Raw genomic sequence first — 20,093 nt, 5'->3', positions numbered from 1 at the left:
GTGTCAGACACGCCGACCACCCGAAAATGAGCCATGATCCGCGATGGCGCGTAGGAGTACATATGGGCACCGTGTTACTCACCCTATCCCGGCGACTGGCTATTTCTGCTTTAATCTGGTGTGGGTCGTACTTTGTATTCGTTGAATATCCAGAGAAGGCTAAACAGAAGGAAAACATTGCATTTAATAAGGGACCCTTTCAAATAAAGAAATGCACACAGACAGGAACTCCTGATTCTCCACGTTAAATGATGAGGTCTCAGCCTCACATGTTGGTACTGGCTTCTGAAGAATCCTCACTTTCCCGCCTGCATGTGCGCGGGGCCCGCGGCACAGACCAGATGCCGCAGGTAAAGCAGCTGCGCCGCCGCCACGAGCGCGCCAGGAGGGGAAGGTGTGATTATGGAAAACCGCTCTACCTGGCAAATAGCACACACGCTGGGAACCATGTTTACTTTCCTTTAAAGTGCCCACACGGCCTTGCCGGTGTGGCTCAGTGGTTGAGCGTTGGCCTAGGAACCAGGAGGTCGAGGTTCGGTTCCGGATCAGGGCACAGGCCAGGGTTGCGGGCTCGATACTCAGTGTGGGGCGTGCAGGAGGCAGCGGATCAGTGATTCTCTCTCATCACTGATGTTTCTCTCTCTCTCCCTCTCCCTTCCTCTCTGAAGTCAATAAAAAATATTTTTTTAAATGAATAAATAAATAAATAAATAAATAAATAAATAAAAATGTGCACACACAGGAGGCTTGGGGAGGATAGAGCCAAAAAGTCAACTGTGGTTCTTTCAGTACAAAAGATGTTCTTTTCATTTTTGTCCTCTCTGCAGCCCCCAGATGAACAATTGTTGACGTAAGAGAGAAAGCATGCACTCAAGACCTAGAAAATGAGAAAGGCAGCTCCTAGCTCTGCGCCTGCACCGCCAGCCAGGCTGAGGGAAAGCTGCGCTTCCAGGCTGCCTGCTACGCAGAACTCCAGAGAAGCCTCCAGCCCCCTTTTCCCCCGTATTCCAGCAGCCCATTGCTGATGGCTGTCTGGCTAAAGCGTATCGCAGGGACATGGGTTCTTTTTTTTTGTTTTTTAATATCTTTTATTGATTTTTTACAGAGAGGAATGGAGAGGGATAGAGAACTAGAAACATTGATGAGAGGGAAACATCCATCAGCTGCCTCCTGCAACAAAATGTTTTTTTGTACACTGGGGATGTGCCCACAATCAATGTACATGCCCTTGACCAGAATCGAACCCGGGACCCTTCAGTCCGCAGGCCGACGCTCTATCCACTGAGCCACACCGGCCAGGGTGGGACATGGGTTCTTAAACGGAGCAGGACACATGCTCTAACCTCCGGCTACAGACAGGCGTCACTACAAGCAGCTGGTCCCTGGGGGGAGCGAGGCTCGCAGAGCTGGTCACTGTGCGCGGTGTGGTCACCCGTGCGTGGTGCGCAGCGAGCATCGAGCGTTTCCTGCGCATGAGCAGCCAGCGGCGCTGCCCACGTTGGCGCCCTGTGCACGGCTGGTTCCTCGTGCTTCCGTGTCCTTGCTCTGAGGCCTCTGAAGCTGTCAGCTTTAGGGGTGCAGTGACTTGGTTTCTAGCTCTCCCTGAGCATGGCTTCCAGTTGGTGGCTCCGGTGGCTCCGAGGTGTCATGTTTGCTCAGGCCCTGCTCTGCTTCCAAGACCCAGTTTCCCCGGGTCTCCTGGGGGAGAGGGGCACCTGGCAGGGTCAGGGTGCTGGGAGTCATCTGCCTTGGGTGATTCTCTTTACCGTCACCTGCTCAGAAGGCCCATCTGCAGGCGGTGACCCTTCTGCCACTCCTTCCACCTGGGGTCCGAAGGCTGTCATTGAGATCACTGGGAGCGCACATCTAGAAACTAGTTCAAAACCATGTCCTGACTTTCTACTGGGAAGGATGGCTCAAGACCAAGTGGCTTCCACAGCAAGGTTATTTAGCCCCAACAATACTCAAAGTGAATTTGAACAGCTGATATCTCCTTTAAAAACACCCCCCACACACAGTTCTGTCCAGCCGGTGTGGCTCAGTGGTTGCGCGTCAACCTATGAACCAGGAGGTCACGGTTAGATTCTGAGTCAGGGCTCATGCCAATGTGGGGCGTGTAGGAGGCTGCCGATCCATGATTCTCTCTCATCACTGATGTTTCTCTCTCTCTCTCTCCCTTCCTCTCTGAAATCAATAAAATTTATATGTATTTTTTAAAATAAAAACAACAGTTCTATGGCAAACCTCCTATGTAAGCCCCTGTCAGTCTGAACGCTGAACCACTGGAATCCACTGGAAATAAATATCAGCAGGAGCAAAGTGTTTGCCAATTTTATGTTCTTATATTTCCAATTGTAATCTCTCCAGACGTGGAGTAAAATGTTTTAAAAATGGAATTCTCTCTCAGACGAAGAATGTCTATTTCCAAATCCTGCAGCTTCTATCTTGTCTGGCTCTGGTTTCACTGCGGATCAGCGATGAATCATTCCTCTGACATCTCCCAGTTCGGCTTCTGGGACCTGTTTCTCAGACCTGGCTGAAGGGGCTCCCGCTGGGACCCGGAGAACATGCACACGGGCCGAGGCCTTGCTGACTCCTCACTTTCCCGTGTCAGCTTGTCACCCTCGTGTGAGGGACAGCGTGCCGACAGGCGCCACCCGGATCGCTCCCGCTGGGGGAGAAGCAAGCCCACCCCCAAGTCTAGGGAAGTTAACCAAGTTCACCCAGTGCCCATGCTCGCAGCTCGTGGCCACAAAACTTGAAGTGCGCTTGGGAGGGGGAGCAGGGACAATCGGACAAATACATGGCATCCGGCCCCCTCTCATTCCCAGCTCCCAGCTCCCTGCCACTGTCAGGTGCCGCTCTCTCCCAGGAGACCCGGGGAAACTGGGTCTTGGAAGCAGAGCAGGGCCTGAGCAAACATGACATCCTGGAGCCACCGAAGCCACCAACGGGAAGCCACCCACATGGAGGACTGCTTTGTAGTCCTCCATGGACATGCGTCTTTTCTGTGCTCTGCGCCTGAGACCACCTGAATGGCACACACGGTGTTACTTACACTGATACCCTTCATGTTACCTTTGCTACAGCCTCTGAAATTATAACATTCCAGGCAGGGATGAGGGAAAAGTCCACTCAGGTGCCTAAGACGGTGAGTACACCTTATCTTCAAACGCTAAGGGGAGTTGCAAACGCTGGCGTAGCTTTTAAGAATATAATTCAATTTCTACAAATTCCCAGTTCCTTATGTCTGCCAGGAAGTCTAATGGAATCTGTTTCTGGAGTCCAAGAAATAGCTCAGGGCTCCAGCCCCCATCTGTAACAGCACGCGCTGTACATCATTTAGAAAGAGAGCTACCTTCCTCTGTTAAGACATGTCTGCAATCTCGGGTTTTACGATAAATACCAGACTTTCACCTCTGAAGCTTTTTTCTCTCTTGACGAGCTGAGTGGGCAGAGCTATTAAATAGCTTAAGGAGTCCACTCAGGTCTACACATTGTTTTGGATGGTATAATCACCAGGTCTTAGTTGAGTTGCACCACAACAATGTAAATGATTGTACCTTGCTATTATAGGGTGCCTTTCACACTTATTTCATCTATTCTCATAAAAATCTTTATGAGCGATGATGATTATGCCCCCCACTTTAGAGATTAAAGACTGCGTCTGCAGTGACTTGATCTGCATTATGCCATCAAGTCACAGAGGCGCTTGTGTCTGGAACCTGGGCTGCTACGGGTCAGCTGTCCAACATCCCTTAAGCAGATTAGCTTTGCCAGCGTAGGAGGGAATAATGGCCCTTCGGCTCCCCAGAGCCCATTGCCCATAAGCGGACCAGACCTTTGTTTTTAACACTCAAAATGCTGCAGAGCGCAGTCCTTATGGTGCATTTCCTTCCCAGGGTACTGAAAGGGGAGCTGTGTGTCCGTCTGTCTGTCTCTCTCTCTTCCCCGCAGGCCTCCTCCCGCTGTGAGAGGAGGTCACACCCCAAGCGGATGGAATGCTTTCAAAGCCCAGTAGCCCTTCTTCAAAGACATCCTCGGACAGACAGCTCCTCCAGCCCAGGTGCGCCTCCAGGCTCCGATGGAGGGGGTGCTTGGGGAGCCGGGGAGCCGGAGGAAAGGAGGCAGGTCCCGACAGACTCCACGCTGACAGGTACTAATTACCGGCGCTGCGATAACCAGGCCCACAGAGGAGGGCACCACATTTTTTAAAAGGCACCATAAGCACGGGATCAAAAACCTCCAGCCCACTGGAGACCCGCGGGAGTAAGCAGCGAGCAGCCACCAAATGGCAGTGAGGAATCCCGTCTAGGGCAGACGGGGGATTATCTCTCAGTAAACATGTGTGCTCCGCCGCAGCCTTCTTGCCAGCTAATACCTGTGAAAAGCGCTGTGTGATCCATTTTTCTCCGGCCTGCTCCGACAAGCTCGGGAGGGAAAACAAAAGGCTAAATGGATGGACTTTGGCCCGCGGCCTAATCTAGATAGCAGATGATGAGAAGCCCTTCAGCGGAGAACCGGGGAAGATAGTCCTGTGGGAGGGCCTGGAGCTTCAGAAGGAATGTTGGCAGCGCTGATGGCTGATAAGGTCAAGCTTCACCACCACCTAACTCAGGAATTCAGGGTGGATCAGCACTTTCCCAACAGAGATAAGGCGGCTCTTTCCCAGCCACCCAAAGAGACGTGGTGGAGGCTTCTGGGAGCTCCTGGAGCCAGGGTAACATGGAGAGCCATGTTCCCGCTGCTAGAGTCCATCGAGGCTAGTGGTCTCAGCGCTCAGAACCACTTGGGGAGTAAACACTGTCTGCCCCCCTCATGGCCAACTCAACCCAAACCCGCACCCAGGCGGGCAGCGTTCACAGGCCTCTGGGAGGCTGCGCAGCTGGCAGAGTGGAGAGCCACCGGGGTAGCCTGGGACTGCGGCACTTCCCCTTCGAAGGGCCAGAGTGTTTCTGGCTTTGGGGGCCATAGAGTCTCTGTCTCAACTCAACTCTCCCCGCGTAGCTGCTCTAGATGATAGGTGAGTGAATGGATGTGGCTGTGTTCCAATAAAACTTTATTAACAAATCCCCTGAGTGGACAGTACTTAGCCTGCGGGCCATCCGTAATTTGTTGACCTGCAAATGGCCAGATACTCCATCTCAGCACATCCGGAGGCCAGAGTTTCTCAGGAAGAATGAATGAAAATGTTAACGCCAGGGAAAAAAAGTTTCTGAAATAATGAACGTATTCAGCATTAAAAAGAAGGCAAATAGAACATATTAGCATGAAGACAGTAGGAGAGAACTCTACAAAATGGAGTTGCAGAAAACGTATTGGGACTGGGTACCAAACCGCTAGCTCACCGGTCCACACAAATCAGGTTCTTTTAGCCTTATGGGGACACGCATGCTCAAATCTCTGTTCCAGCAAAGCACCTATATCTGCTTTGGTCAGGGGCAAAAATGACCTAGACGTTCTTAGTTACCAGATGGTACAATATTACCGGATCTTTTCTCTCCAATGAATGGGGTTTTGCTCAGGTGAGTCCCATCGCTCAGGGGCATCTGTGAGAGTGTGGGCAAGATGTGCTGCCCCCGCTCCCCCCTCCTCTTTCCCCTGCTGCTCCAATCCTGGAAATGGCTGTTCTAGTTCATTCTTCCGTTCGCCATCATGGCCTCATTCCCCCTATGATCAGCCAGAAGGGATAAATCAGCCATTAGGGATAAATCCCACCATTTATGTACACCAACACCGGGTGCTACAATATCTTTAGTTTACAGTCCTCCCGTGGGCCATGAGAAAGTCAGAAAGCGGAAGGTGCTCTGCCTTCCACTTGCCCCATGCAGTGTTGCCAAACAGTCGGATGACTTGTCAGCTTACAACCGGTGTTTATTCGCAGATCACTGGAGCAATGGGAGGGCAAGGGGTTCCAAAACCCACGCTCTGGAAGCTGCCCCTGCCGTGTCTAGGAAAGAGTCCAGAGCACTGAGGCTACATGCACAGTCAGGCCTGGGTTCAAATCCAGGTCCACCATTGACTGGGCATGTACCGTGAAAAAGTAGCTCAGCCTCTCCAACACTCAGTTCCTCGTGAGTCCCACGGAGGTAGCACTGCGTGCTTCCCAGTGTGGCTATCACAGCCATGCCCAGAACACTCTGGTTCGCTAAATATTGCTTCTCTGAGCTTCAAGTTACCAACAATGAAGGAATCGTGGGAAATGAGCCCAAGTGTCATTCTGATCCTAGGACAGAGCAGGGCGCCCTCCCCGCTCTAAATGACTAGCTCTGAGCGCGAGCTGGGCTGGGAGGCCTGAGCGCCGACTGCAGCCCTGGGTGCTACAGCTCCTCCCAGCAGCTCCCGACGTGGGCCCAGCCTCTCTAGGTGACATCGTTAGAGGAGGTTGTCGGGAAACGGAGTCTGAGGGGCATGTGAGAATTTCAAGTCAACACCACGGTCATCTGTTTCCTCTGCTGACGGTTTCTCCAGATGCCACTTCGAAGTCAGCATCATCGGAGCTGCTTCTCTCCTGGGCATCCATCAAATCCCCTGGGGCACGGGGAGGAGGGAACCCAGTGCAACTCCCCATTGTCCCCCGTGAGAAGGGAGTGCACAGCCTGGAAATCGAAAACTGGCTGCTGCCTGACCAGTTTGGCTCAGTGGATAGAGCGTCGGCCTGCAGACTGAAGGGTCCCGGGTTCGATTCCGGTCAAGGGCATGTACCTTGGTTGCGGGCACATCCCCACGAGGGGGTGTGCAGGAGGCAGCTGATCGATGTTTCTCTCTCATTGATGTTTCTAACTCTCTATAAATGAATGGATGGATGGATGGATGGATGGATGAAAACTGGCTGCTGGGGGATGTCCCCGCTCCACAGGCCCTAATCCTGTCGGTACCCACGAGGCTGGGCGGGCTCCTCCCTCGCTCCCTGCGCTGGGTGTGCAATCTGCAAGCTGCGATAGGTCCTCCTCCATTTGCACTTGCAAGGGCTCCAGTCCTGAGCCCCAAGCTCGCTGGCTGCACTGGAATAGGAGCCCCCAGGTAAGACACACCGTCTTCCCCGGGCAAGTGGTCCTTCCAATCACTGGCCAGAACTTCCCTCTAACTTGTCCTGCTACTCCTTCTCTCCCAGCATTCTGGGAAACACTGCCTGGAGAGCCTCTTTGGAGACCTAACACAAGGACCATGGGACAGGTGAGGTGCTACTGGAGGAAATTATTGGGTTGAATCATATGAAATGACCAATATTCAGCCCTCTTGAAGCGACAGAAATGACCATTTTATACGGATCAATCTAGCTTCTACCAAGCAACGTTCTGAAAGGTTGAGAATCTCTAACTCAGTGTTCTCAGAAACATGAAAAGCCAGCACTTCCACCACATGTGACTTCGAGGCACCGAGGTGATGGCTGCCCATCCTATAGAATCAGTTCAAGGGGGGCCATCAAAGTCATCTTACAAGATCTCAAAAAACTGAAATCTTACATAGTGCCATCTCTGACCTCAAGGGAATTAATTTAGAAATCAACACCGTGACATTTTCAAAAGCCCCAGCAACTGACTGTCACAGAACCCGGGGGTCAAAGGAAATGAGGAAATATCCTGAACTGGCCGAAAAGGCAAACGCCAGACTGTGAGGACTGCAGTTAAAGTGATACTTAGAGGGGAATCTCTGCCCTCAGAGGCCGTGTGAGAAAATCAGAAAGGTCTGAAATCAGTGATCTACGTTTTCACTTTAGGAAGCTAGAAAAAGGAAGAATAAATTAAAGCCAATCTAAGTAGCAGGAAGAAAATGAGAAAGAAAAGAAAGCAAAAAAAAAAAAAAAAAAAAAAGGAAAATAGACAAGAAATGGGGGGAGGCGGGAGGCAACCCAAAAGCCAGTTCATCGCAAAGATAAATAGAGCTGATAAAAGCATAGCTACACTGACTGAGAGAAAAAAGCAGGCACGAATGATAAATATCAGGAATGAACGAGAGAGGACCCCACCTCGGGGCCCGCAGGAATTAGAAGAATTATAAGGGAGCTTTGCGAAAACTTGACAAACTTGACTAATTCCCTGGGGGCTGATTCCAGCTCTTTACCTGTTTTTTAAGCTTTTCTCAGAACCAGCCACACACGTGGTCTCGGCTGCTCCCGCAGGGGGACAACAGGCTGAGCAGTGGCCACTGAGACCACGCGGCCCACGGAGACGAACGTATTTCCTCTCTGACCCTTCCGAGCAGCGCTTACTGACGGGCAGCTGAGATAAATAGACATGTTCCTTGAAGCACACAAACACTGGAATTGCTTCAGGAAGAAGCAGAAAATCTGAACAGACCCGGACCCCGCAAAGGTACTGCTTTTGTGCTCACAGTATTCTCACAAAGAATGCCGGGCCCCGGCGGCTTTTCTGGTGAATTCCATCACATGGCTCAGGAGGCACTAATGCCAGCCCCACACAAGATCTTTCTGAGAGCGAGGCCGAGGGAACGCTTCCCCATTCATTCTGGGAGGACAGTGTTATCCTGATACCCAAATCCGAGAAAGACATGACAAGAAAAGAAAAACCGACAGCGATTTACAAAGAGCCCAGCCTCTGAGAGCTGGCATGAAGGTGACTCACTGCATTCTGATGGGCAGTTAAAAAAAAAAAAAAAAAAAAAAAAAAAAAAAAAAAAAGACATCTAGGACATGTGAATATCTGAAGAATGAGAGAAAACAGCCTGGCAACAACATGCCATTAGACCGGAGGCCCCGCATTCTCGCAAGGCGCGTGTCAGAGACCACATTAAATCCTGTTCCGGGAAGGGAGGGGGGTGGGGGGGAGCCCCACCTCTCTCTCCTGCGGTTTACATACCATCCACTGCAGCCACGGGGAGAAAGACCCAGGCCCTCAGCCCTAGCTCTGTTCTAGATAAAAGTTTTAGACTGGGTCCTAATGCTCAGCACTGGGCCCCCACAGCCAAATGCCTGCGCTATGGCCGGCATGTCACCAGTAGGTCTTTCCACGAGTCAGCTAGACTCCGGCTTCCAGACGGCAAAAGCTGCTGCTACCAATGCTGACGTTCTCCCCAGGCTCGCTGGCACCCAGGCCAGCAGGGCCGTGCGCCTGTGGCGGCTGGCAAGGTGGCAGCTCCGAGGAAGGAGCCTCCACAGAGACAGGTACTGGACACGTGGGAAGGTTCCCGATCTTTCCATCTGGGAGCAGCAGAACCCTGGGTGGCTTCCCCGAGGCTCAGCGACACAGCTAATGCATCGGTCTCCGCGGAGGCCTTTCCCACGCCCCAAACACGAGGCTGCTTCGTGTCACCGCCTGCGATTGGCTTATCCCCCTCTTCTCTGCCTGAACGTAAGCGCCATGCAGGCAGGGCCTTTCCTGTTGGCGCCACTGTATGCAGTGCCTGGGCACCAGTGAGGCACTTGGTGTTTGCTACAGGAGAGGCTAGCACAGTGGTCGGCAAACTGCGGCTCTTTGGCCCCTTGAATGTGGCTCTTTCATAGAATACCACGGCCTGGGCGAGTCTATTTTGAAGCAGTGGCATTAGAAGAAGTTTAAGTTTAAAAAATGTGGCTCTCCAGCCGGGACCGGTTTGGCTCAATGGATAGAGCGTCAGCTTGGGGACTGAAAGGTCCCGGGTTCGATTCCGGTCAAGGGCATGTACCTTGGTTGCGGGCATATCCCCAGTAGGGGGTGTGCAAGAGGCAGCTGATCGATGACTCTCTCTCATCGATGTTTCTAACTCTCTATCTCTCTCCCTTCCTCTCTGTACAAAATCAATAAAATAAAATAAATAAATAAATAAATAAATAAATAAAATGTGGCTCTCCAAAGAAATGTCAATCGTTGTGCTGTTGATATTTGGCTCTGTGGACTCATGAGTTTGCCGACCACTGGGCTAGCGGGTGGCCCTCTGATTCGGGGGCAGCACACTGTGACCTACAGACACGAGTGGAAACTCTGAAGCTGCCTGGCCCAGTGAGGGCTGGCGTGTGCAGACGACCCAGGAGAAATGGCTCTGAGAGTCACGTGTGCTAAGCGGACGCGGCAGGGGACTCACAGCTGGCGTAGGAGCGGCTGTCGTCCTCACACATTTTGTGCAGATGCTGGAACTCCTCCTGTGCCAGCTCGAACCGCTGCTGCTTGATCTGGTAGATTTCCTTCTTGGCATTGAGAGCCTCCTGGGCTACCACTAAGTATTCTTTCAACATCCGCTCCTGCTCGCGCCGCCACTGCTCTCTGGGGTCCTCCATCTGGGTGAGCTCTGAAATGAGAAGCAGAAGACGCGAGTGGAATCCACAGACACCACACAAAGCATGCCAGGGTCTCCAAAGTCACACCTCTAGGCTGGCCAACGGTCGGGCGGCTATGGCACTAGTGAGCTCGAAAATGAATGGCCAGGCCCTATCGGGTGTGGCTCAGTGGATAGAGCGTCAGTCTGTGGACTGAAGGGTCCTGGGTTCGATTCCAGTCAAGAGCACATGCCCGGGTTGGGGGCTCAATCCCCAGTAGGGGGCGTGCAGGAGGCAGCTAATCAATAATTCTCTCTCATCATTGATGTTTCAATCTCTCTCTCCCTCTCCCTTACTCTCTCTGAAATCAAAAATATATATTTAAGAAAAGAAAGAAAATGAATGACAAGGACGCATGCTATGAAGTCTACATAACAAACCTTCCTACAGTGTGGAACATCTTCTATTTTTATTTTTTAATATATATTTTTAATTTATTTCAGAGAGGAAGAGATAGAAACATCAAGGAGAGAGAATCATGGATCAGCTGCCTCCTGCATGCCCCCTACCGGGGATGTGCCTGCAACCCGGGCCTGTGCTCTGATCGGAATCGAACCCTGACTTCCTAGTTCATGAGTCCATGCTCAATCAGTGAGCCACCTGGTGGGCGCACACCTTCTATGTTTATATGCACAGTTAAAACGAGGAGAAAACTACACAGGCGTGAAGCTGCTCATGGGACAGGGGAGACAATCCCAGACCAGTTTCACACTGTGGTGAAATGTTGGCAGAGATGAGTCAAATGAACTCATGACGGTCAAGCTCACAGACTTCCGGTCCTCCGCTCACCAACCTCCACTATGGTGCCTCGGCTCTGCTGCCCTCCCCTGGCTCTCCCCTCCCCCTCTCCCTCCCGCACCAGACAGCGCAGCCCTGCATTCCCCATGGACGTGTTGTCTCCTCCCGCCCACCAGTCCCCACTTCCCATCTGCCTTCTCTCCCTGCAAGCGCCCATCTTTGCTTCTCCGCCAGGACGGCGCCTAAGGAACTCTGAGTCCTTCGCCCGAAGCAGAGCCCATTCTCAGGAAGCGCCCTTTTGTTCCCCAAATGGAAACCCAACCAAACCATGACACCTTTGCATTTGATCGTGCCGCCCCTGCTCTGCCCACCAGGAAACCCTGTTGCCTTCCAAGTCCCTTTGCAGAGACACCTTTTTCTGAAGCCTTCCCTGCCTCTCAGAGCACATACGTCCCTATGCAGTGGCTGGGACTGCGGCTCCCACACTGAGCACATAATTGTTTCTCTATGTTTTTGTTTCCCACGTAAAGCACAGGCCCCCAGAAGGAAGGCACGCAGCGTCAGCCATCTGCACATTCTCAGGCCCCTCCATCGGTCTGAAACCCGATTGTTGAATGGGGAACAGGAGGGCTGGTCTGCTCCGAGGGCAGAGGGCCACGGTCCCGGCGTCAGATCCTGAGACTGAGCGGGCAGACTGAGCAAATGGACAAGACACCCAGACTCAGGAAAAGCTAGCTCTCTTCATGCAATGACTCTCCTAGTGGAGGAGAGTCATTGTAAGTAAGAAGTGGGTAACGGTGTCCACATTCCCAGTTCCCAGACTACGGCGGCTCTGTTACAAGGCTGGCATATTGATACACACATGCAGGCTGCTCACAGGCAAAAGAAAACAGGAGAGTGTTCATAGGAGAGAAAGGCTGATCAAATCCTCCACCCAAATCCTAAAGAAATACGCAGAATCCCAGCCGGCGTGGCTCAGTGATTGAGCGTGGACCTATGAACCAGGAGGTCACGGTTCGATTCCCAGTCAAGAGCACAGGCCCGGGTTGCAGGCTCCATCCCCAGTGCGGGGCATGCAGGAGGCAGCCAATCGATGTTTCTCTCTCATCACTGATGTTTCTCTCTCTCCTTCTCCCTTCCTCTCTGAAATCAAGAAAAATAAATACATTTCAAAGGAAGAGTTGGTTTCTCAGAAGCAAGTGTTCTGAGTGTGGTCTGGCCCTTAGGTACAAATTATTACAACAACAATAATCCTTCTTGTTCCTGGGCGTGGGGGGGTTCTCTGAAGGTCCCAAAGGGAAGAGGGGGTGCTGGCTGCTGAGCGTGCCCCAGGTGCTGGCTCATCCCAGCTGCGCTCAAGGAGGCAAACAGAAAGTCCTAAAGGCTAGAGTGTCCGTGGCGTCCCTGCGGGTGGAGACTGGGCCTCACTTTCCCGTCCCCGGGGCCTGAAGAGTGGCTGCACAGAGACGCGCGCTGACACCTGCTGTGACTCAGCAGCAGGCCAGCCGCCGGCCAGGCAGGAGGAATGAGCAGGCTGAGTTTACAGGAGGCGAGCCAGAACAGGTCCCGGCCCCAGTGGCAGGCAGGCAGGCTTTCCAGAAGGATTGTGTAAGGCAGATGCCTATGCTGTTCAGTCATACCGCCGGCCCGGGAGGCCAGGGCCTGCGGGTGAGGCCTGCTGTGCGCAGGCCCAGAGCACAGAGCCCTGGCCAAGCAGCCTGGCCCCTGGGCGTGGCCTTCCCCTGTGGGAACTGCCCTCCCCTGGGGGAGTGGCCCTCCCTTGTGGGAACAGCCCTCACCTGGGGGCGTGGCCCTCCCCTGTGGGCGTGGCCCTCCCCTGTGGGCGTGGCTCTCCCCTGTGGGAACGGCCCTCCCCTGTGGGAGCTGCCTTCACCTGTGGGAGGGGCCCTCCCCTGTGGGAGCTCCCAGCAGCACCTGGAAAAGCAAGCTCAGACACCCCAAACACACACAGACTCGAGGTACCGGGTCAGCCAAGGTGATGGATCCGCCTAGAAGCCCTCTTGCCACCCAGATACCTGCCTGGAGGCCGGGCCGCGCCTCTCCCGGGTGCCCGGGTGCCCGGGTGCCCGATCTCTGGGTGAGAGCCACACTAGAGCGCCGCGTCTCAGACTCCACTGCCCGGGACTGACACGGAAGCCTGGCCCGTCAGATTTCTTTCTTTTTTTTTTTTAGTTCAAGCTTTTTACTATCTGAACATAAAATTAAATTTCAATAAATAGAATTAGGGCAAACATAAAAGGGAAAGAGAAAATAACGATTTAAAAAAACTGTTTATTGAAAATGTGCATTTCAGATTGATGTAACCTCTAGAACTCATTTTCTTCCATTGTAGTTGAAGGGATTGAGTAAACTAGTAATTCTCAGGTTAGACCAGCGGTCGGCAAACTCATTAGTCAACAGAGCCAAATATCAGCAGTATGAGGATTGAAATTTCTTTTGAGAGCCGAAAACTGACTTCTGTGCGTGGGCCATGCAGTTTCAATTGCTCTGTACGTGTGTGCCCACACGTGGTATTTTATGGAAGAGCCGCACTCAAGGGGCCAAAGAGCCACATGTGGCTCGCAAGCCGCAGTTTGCCGACCACTGGGTTAGACTATCTCTATGCACACTCTGAATAAACAGCAAGCACAGGAGTACTCTGAGTGTTTGAGGTGCTAAGTGAGCTTGTTTCTTTCCTATTTAGCCATCTGAGCCCGAGCGGACTGACAGCACTGCTACCCTCCGCCAGCGCTGTGTATCTAAACTGCATCTGGGTTTTGTTTCTTATTTTCCAATTACAGTTGACCTTCAGATGCAATATCTGGTGGGGACCACTCTCTGAACGACATGGCTGCCAATCAGGTTTGCCATCGGGAGGTGAGTGGGCAAGGAATCGATCCTGAAGGCACCACCTCGGGCGATCACACTACGGGGACAGGCGGCACCAGGGGACCAGAGGGAGGATGGCGCTTCAGTCTCCTGTGACGGCATGTTGCACCCTCGGGCGCTCCCAGCCTGCCCCGCAGTTAACAAACCAGAGGACAGAAACACGCGTGGGGAAGCCATGTCCCCCGGCAGTAAAAAATGACCATGACAGAAACACCAGAATGAGAAAGTGAGGCCCTAAGAGGGACCTGGGTCCCCAGTGACTCCCCATGGAGGAAGGTGAGGGAGAGGCAGAGAGGGTGGAGCAGGTCTAGAATGAAATGGGGCCCATGACATTTGGGGTCGGCTCATTCTCTTGGGGCCGTTCTGTGCCCTGCAGGAGGGATAGCAGTGCGCTGGCCTCTGCCCACCTGTGTTATACGTGACAATCCAGTATTACCAGACAATGACCAAGTGTCCCTGGGAGGCAAAATCAGCCCCGGTGAGAACCACTGCTCTGGACAGTTCTATAAAAAAGGCTGATATGGCCCTGGCCAGTGTTGCTCAGTGGATAGAGCATCGGCCTGTGGACTGAAGGGTCCCAGGTTCAATTCCGGTCAAGGGCATGTACCTGGGTTGCGGGCACATCCCCAGTGGGGGGTGTGCAGGAGGCAGCTGGTCCATGTTTCTCTCTCATCAATGTTCCTAACTCTCTATCCCTCTCCCTTCCTCTCTGTAAAAAATCAATAAAATAAAAATTTAAGAAGGCTGATGTGGTCAAGGCCCACCATTTTAGCAGAATCTTGACACAGAGACCAAAAAGGGTTGGTGTATTCAAATTAAACATATAAGCCAAAAGGAAGTTAAGGTAACCAGGTGGGCAGTTAATTGTACTAATAACATGTAAGCTGTAAGCTTCACTTGGCAATAACCAACCTTCTCGTTGTGAGAGATATTCTAGTTCCACACGGCCTGGGAAATGTATGCCTTATGTTAGAAATTAAACCCTCCATTAACGTACGCACGCAGTCCCGAGCAGCATACGGGCACGTAGCTACGTAACTGCTTCACTTTTTTAAGAATTCGATAAATGAAAACTTCAGCTTCCATGTCTCAGACCCAGCTGAATGCTGCACCGGACAGTAAAGATCGTTTTGCTCTAAAAAAGGGGTTAGCGTCCTCGCGGTCACCATGGAAACTCCTTCACACATAACGCCTCCAACGTGGCGCTCTACTTACTGTTTATGTGGTCCATGTAATAAATCCCGATTTGTTTGTCATACACCGTCTCCCATCCTAAGGGAAGCTCGTCCCCGACACAATCGGCAAAGGTCAGGGGCTTTGTTATCCTGCAAGACAAAAGCAGAAAAGCAAACTTCAGAAGCAGGCCAAGTCCGCGTGCGTTTGCCGAATCAACTCCAGAATCAGGTTTTAATGCGTAATTATGTATTCTCTAATTGACCGGTTCTGCCCCAACTTTGGGTTGGAAAATGAAATCACCGCTTCGCCTAAGCAATAATCGTTGACAACATCAGTACACTCATGGTTAAAAGCATTATTATCTCAAAGTGCAACTCTAAGTAGCAGGGAAACAGATATTGAAAGTTACAGAACAGGTAAGACCAGCCTCTTCTCCCAAGCAGCGTGCTTAATGAGGTGATGACAGCAGAATGCGGCTCGTCCACAGCAGGTCGGCGGCTCCGCTTTGTTCTCCTTCCCTGCGAGCTGCCTCCCCCCTCCCCCCTCTGTCCATCCATTTCAGCTTCCATCTACCCAAATGGACTCCTCCTAGGACCCGCGGTCCTAAGCTAAGGAGTTAAACATTAACTACTGACCAAATGCCAAAGTCTAAGCGGGCATCGTAACCATCGGAGGAGATGCCCACTGAACACTGCCCGGGCGCCCGATGCGGTGGGAATCAGGGTAGCAAAGTCGCCTTTGGTTTTCTTGAGGAAAGCAACAAAAGCACATTGTCCGCAGACCTCTCTCCTTGAAGGGAGGCTGATTACAAACCACGTTTGACACAGAGAGATGGAGGAAGGGTTTCCAGATGGGCTTTTTATAAGGAGAACCCCCTCCCCGTCCCACACGCCGCGATCACACTGATTGACAAGACGGCTCTTGTAGAAAGCGGCCACGCCTATAATTGTCTGAGTCGGGCAGCTATCTGCTCGCAGTCTGTATAATGCACGCCGCCTGGCACGCATGGGAAGCCGATAACCTAAATCTCCCTACCGAGTCCTCCCACACGCTCTGCTCACGTCCCTGCCCCGGGAAAGACGGCCAAAGCCCACAAGGCCACGGCGAGTTTTGAACATGTTATTCCCCCAAACTGGTTCGACGACGAGGCTTCGTCTCTCCCAGGAACATTTAGAAACTGCTGAACACCAGCAGCATGGCCCCGATCGGAATGGCTTTCTGAACGCGTGGTTTTAAGAAACTGGAGTCTACATCAAGACAAATATACGGAAGTTACAATGTGCCACGGACATCCTCCCAAAGACGAGGCACTCAAGAGCATTGCATGCGGGTCCCTCCCACAACACAGCGTCCACGGCACGCCTCCCTCGTGGGGCGGCGATGGTGTGTCTATGGCTGGTTCCAAGTGGAGCAGGTAACAGCAGGGGTCTCAGTGTGATTCAAGTCCTGAACAGGACCAGACCGCCCCCAAACAAGGCTACTTTAAGATACACTGAGTTCTGAGCACATCTCTGCTATGCTAGATTCACACGTAAGCCCAGAGGAGATGCCCAAGCGCAGGCGCATCTAAGCACGTTTACATATAGGATCTCACATTTACATATAGGATCTCACATTTACATATAGGATCTCACTCAGGATCTCACATTTACATATAGGATCTCACATTTACATATAGGATCTCACTCAGGATCTCTCATTTACATATAGGATCTCACATTTACATATAGGATCTCACTCAGGATCTCACATTTACATATAGGATCTCACTCAGGATCTCACATTTACATATAGGATCTCACTCGGGATCTCTCATTTACATACGGAATCTCACTCAGGATCTCACATTTACATATAGGATCTCACATTTACATATAGGATCTCACTCAGGATCTCACATTTACATATAGGATCTCACTCAGGATCTCTCATTTACATACAGGATCTCACTCAGCATCTCACATTTACATATAGGATCTCACTCAGGATCTCACATTTACATTTAGGATCTCCCCAATCAGCAAACAGGTGTGAGACCTGACCTCACAGCACTGCTGAGCCCAGCTCACTCGCTTTATAGTTCAGAATTGTTATAAAACTATTGTAAGCTCATATTTTTCCATTTTCTGTCCAGTAACCAATGTGGGTAATTATAATAACACTTCTATACTCCTTGCTCCAAAAATCAACAAACTGATCCCTCCACCACTTTGGTGACTTACTCTGGCTGCTATCCAACCCACACCGCTGATTCCACTCCCCCCTAAGCCAAGCACGGAGCTGGCATGAGCACCCACAGAATCAGCTCCTCAGAGCGAGCCGTCGCCTGTGCGCCCACAGAAACCGACCAAGTCCCGCTGCTGGTCTCATCAGTCCTCAGGGCCCACACTGCGGCCGTTTACTCTGCTGACGGCGGCGTAGACAGTGCAGGGGTACCTGGCTCTCTGGACAGAGTGTGAGCTGGAACGCAGGGGGCGGCCGACAGCAAGGAGGAGCACAAAGCCGCTCCAGGGGCGCAGCCACTGCACTGGGCAGTGCCCGCAGCAGCGCCCAGGCAGTCAGCCGCTAAGGTGCTCCGCATGCCCTGTGCCTCCTGGTGCCCGTGTCCTGGTGGCCCCCGCCCTCACTGATCAGAGCTGACTTGTGCCACCAGCAGGCCAGTGTGGAAGGGACAGGGTGTGGCCTCCGGGGTGACATCATAAGACACACCTGATGCCACTGGTCCTCCTGGATCGCTGGCTCTGGGGGAACCAGCCCCGGGCTGTGCGGACGCCCCAGCAGCATGCCAGGGGTGCACGTGGAGAAGGGCCGAGGCCTCCTGCCAACAGCCAGCACCGACAGCCGCAGGAGTGAGCCACCTGGGCAGTGGACCCGCCAGCCGGGTAAGACTAGGAGTCAGTGTAGGAGGAGAAACAACTTCTGTTCGCACACAGTCCGCTGCAGGGCTAACAATTTAGCTAAGCACCGTCCTGTCAGCCACGCTCCTTTCTCATCCCCACCGGGATGCATGCTCATGAGAGCAGCTGTGCCAGTCAGCTCGGCAATGTCCTAAAAGGCACACACAGAGTTCCCATACGGCCCCGCGGTGCCATGCCCAGTGTCTACCCAAGAGAGCTGAAACCGGTGTAGCTCAGTGGATAGAGCGTCGGCCTTGGACTGAAGGGTCCCAGGTTCGATTCCAGTCAAGGGCGTGGACCTTGGTTGCCAGCACATCCCCAGTGGAGGGTGTTCAGAAGGCAGCTGATCAATGTTTCTAACTCTCCATCCCTCTCCCTTCCTCTCTGTAAAAAATCAATGAAATGTATTTTTAAAAGAGAGAGAGAAACGGAAACACGTCCACACAAAAGCATGTCCGTCCCAGCATGACTCACCGCAGCTGCAGGTGGAAGCAGCCACTGGCAGGGCATCAGCTGCTGAGTGGGCACAAGACGTGGCCTGTCATGCAGCGGCTATTGCTTAGCCATGAAGAGAATCGAGTGCTGACCAGGAGAATGCGGGCGGGCCTGGAAGCCGCGGTGTGACTTAGAGCAGCCACGTGCTGTGTGCTCCATCCCGGAGGAATGTCTGAACTGTGCGCATCCAGAGAGGAAGCCAGCGGTTGCGGGGGGCACAGAGGGCAGGGGGGGTGCAGGTGGGTATGGGCTTTCTTTGGGGGTGATAAGAAAGTTCTGTGATGGTAGCACAACTTTGTGAGCGTACCAAAAACAAACGGTATGCTTTCAATGGTGGGTTTTATGGCATATGCAAATTACATCAATTTGTAAAACCACGAGTAAAGGAACAGCTCTGTGTATAAAGCTGGTAATCTGTATTTATAATTGCTTCTCTCAAAAGATTCCCAGAGGTAATCTACGGGGTCCCGGATGCAAAGCTCCCTTCTCTATATCCTCCATTTAATGTAAAGGAGCTGGACAGAGACGTGCCAGGGAGAGGAGGTGAAGTCTCCTGTAGACCAGAAGCCCCGGGTTCCAACTTTCGCCTCTTTTCTCCCCTGCTTCCTGCTCTGTCCCCAGCTGCTGTCACACTGCGAGCACTTTCACACACTGGTTTCCTCCATTTGTGTGTTCCTCCAGGTCCGTGAACTCTTTGTCAGCGGCACTTTCTGTCGTGTTGGAATCTTCCATTGTGTGCAGCAAATCATCCTTCATTGAAGACACCTCAAGCCATCTATCAGAGCAGGCTCCTAGTTTCTGCTCGACTGTAAAGAATGAGTGAGCTGCCCTGACCGGTGTGGCTCAGTGGATAGAGCATCGGCCTGCAGACTGAAAGGTCCCAGGTTCGATTCTGGTCAAGGGCATGTACCTTGGTTGTGGGCACATCCCCAGCAGGAGGTGTGCAGGAGGCAGCTGATTGATGTTTCTCTCCCATCAATGCTTCTCTTTATCCCTCTCCCTTCCTCTCTGTAAAAAAAAAATCAATTTTATATATATATATATATATATATATATATATATATATATATATTTTTTTTTTTTTTTTTTTTTTTTTTTTTAAAGAATGAGTGAGCTAACAGTAACCACGGACTGCACTGCCCAGGTGTGTGGCCATCAATACGCACAGTGAAACAGGAGTGGTCTTTTTCGTCACGCTCTGGGGACGTCTTTCACGCATTTGTTCAAGGGCTCAGAACACGTCCATAGGGCGCAAGCGCGCTTTACTTTCAAGGAACCAGTCGGCAGGAGGACAGTGTAGCTCGAAGAGCATTTGCAGAATGTGTGGGAGTTGGGAAAACATGTAAGCAATGAACTGATAAGCAGGGTACCCACTGCTCCCACACTTCAAAGCACACTCTAGTTCCGTATCTTACAAAGCTCCTGCGATTACACTGGGCCCACCGAAATAATTCGGAATAATCTCCCCATTACAAGCTCCTTTAGTCACATGTTTAGAGCCCCTTGGCCATGTAAGGTAACGTGTTTACCAGTTCCAGTCCTATCAGGACACGGACATGGTGGGAGGCCAGGATCAGCATTCTGCCTACTACAGACAGTCGCTGGGGGCTGCAGGCCAGACCGAATCCATGCCCTCCTTCCCGCCA

General features: G+C 52.1%; 1 protein-coding gene across 1 annotated transcript in view; it reads right to left on the bottom strand.

The window, feature by feature from the left end:
- Nucleotides 1-20,093, bottom strand: part of WWC3 (WWC family member 3) — a 104,228-nt gene that overhangs the window by 49,990 nt on the left and 34,145 nt on the right. The window contains 3 exon segments of the mRNA XM_036420475.2: nt 83-159; nt 10,021-10,224; nt 15,095-15,204. Of these exon segments, the coding sequence (XP_036276368.2) occupies nt 83-159; nt 10,021-10,224; nt 15,095-15,204 (391 nt within the window).

The sequence above is a fragment of the Pipistrellus kuhlii genome, unplaced genomic scaffold (assembly GCF_014108245.1).
Source record: "Pipistrellus kuhlii isolate mPipKuh1 unplaced genomic scaffold, mPipKuh1.p scaffold_m20_p_69, whole genome shotgun sequence".
NCBI lineage: Eukaryota > Metazoa > Chordata > Mammalia > Chiroptera > Vespertilionidae > Pipistrellus > Pipistrellus kuhlii.
The sequence above is the reverse complement of the archived record's forward strand: the minus strand, read 5'-3'. Positions and strand labels throughout refer to the sequence as shown.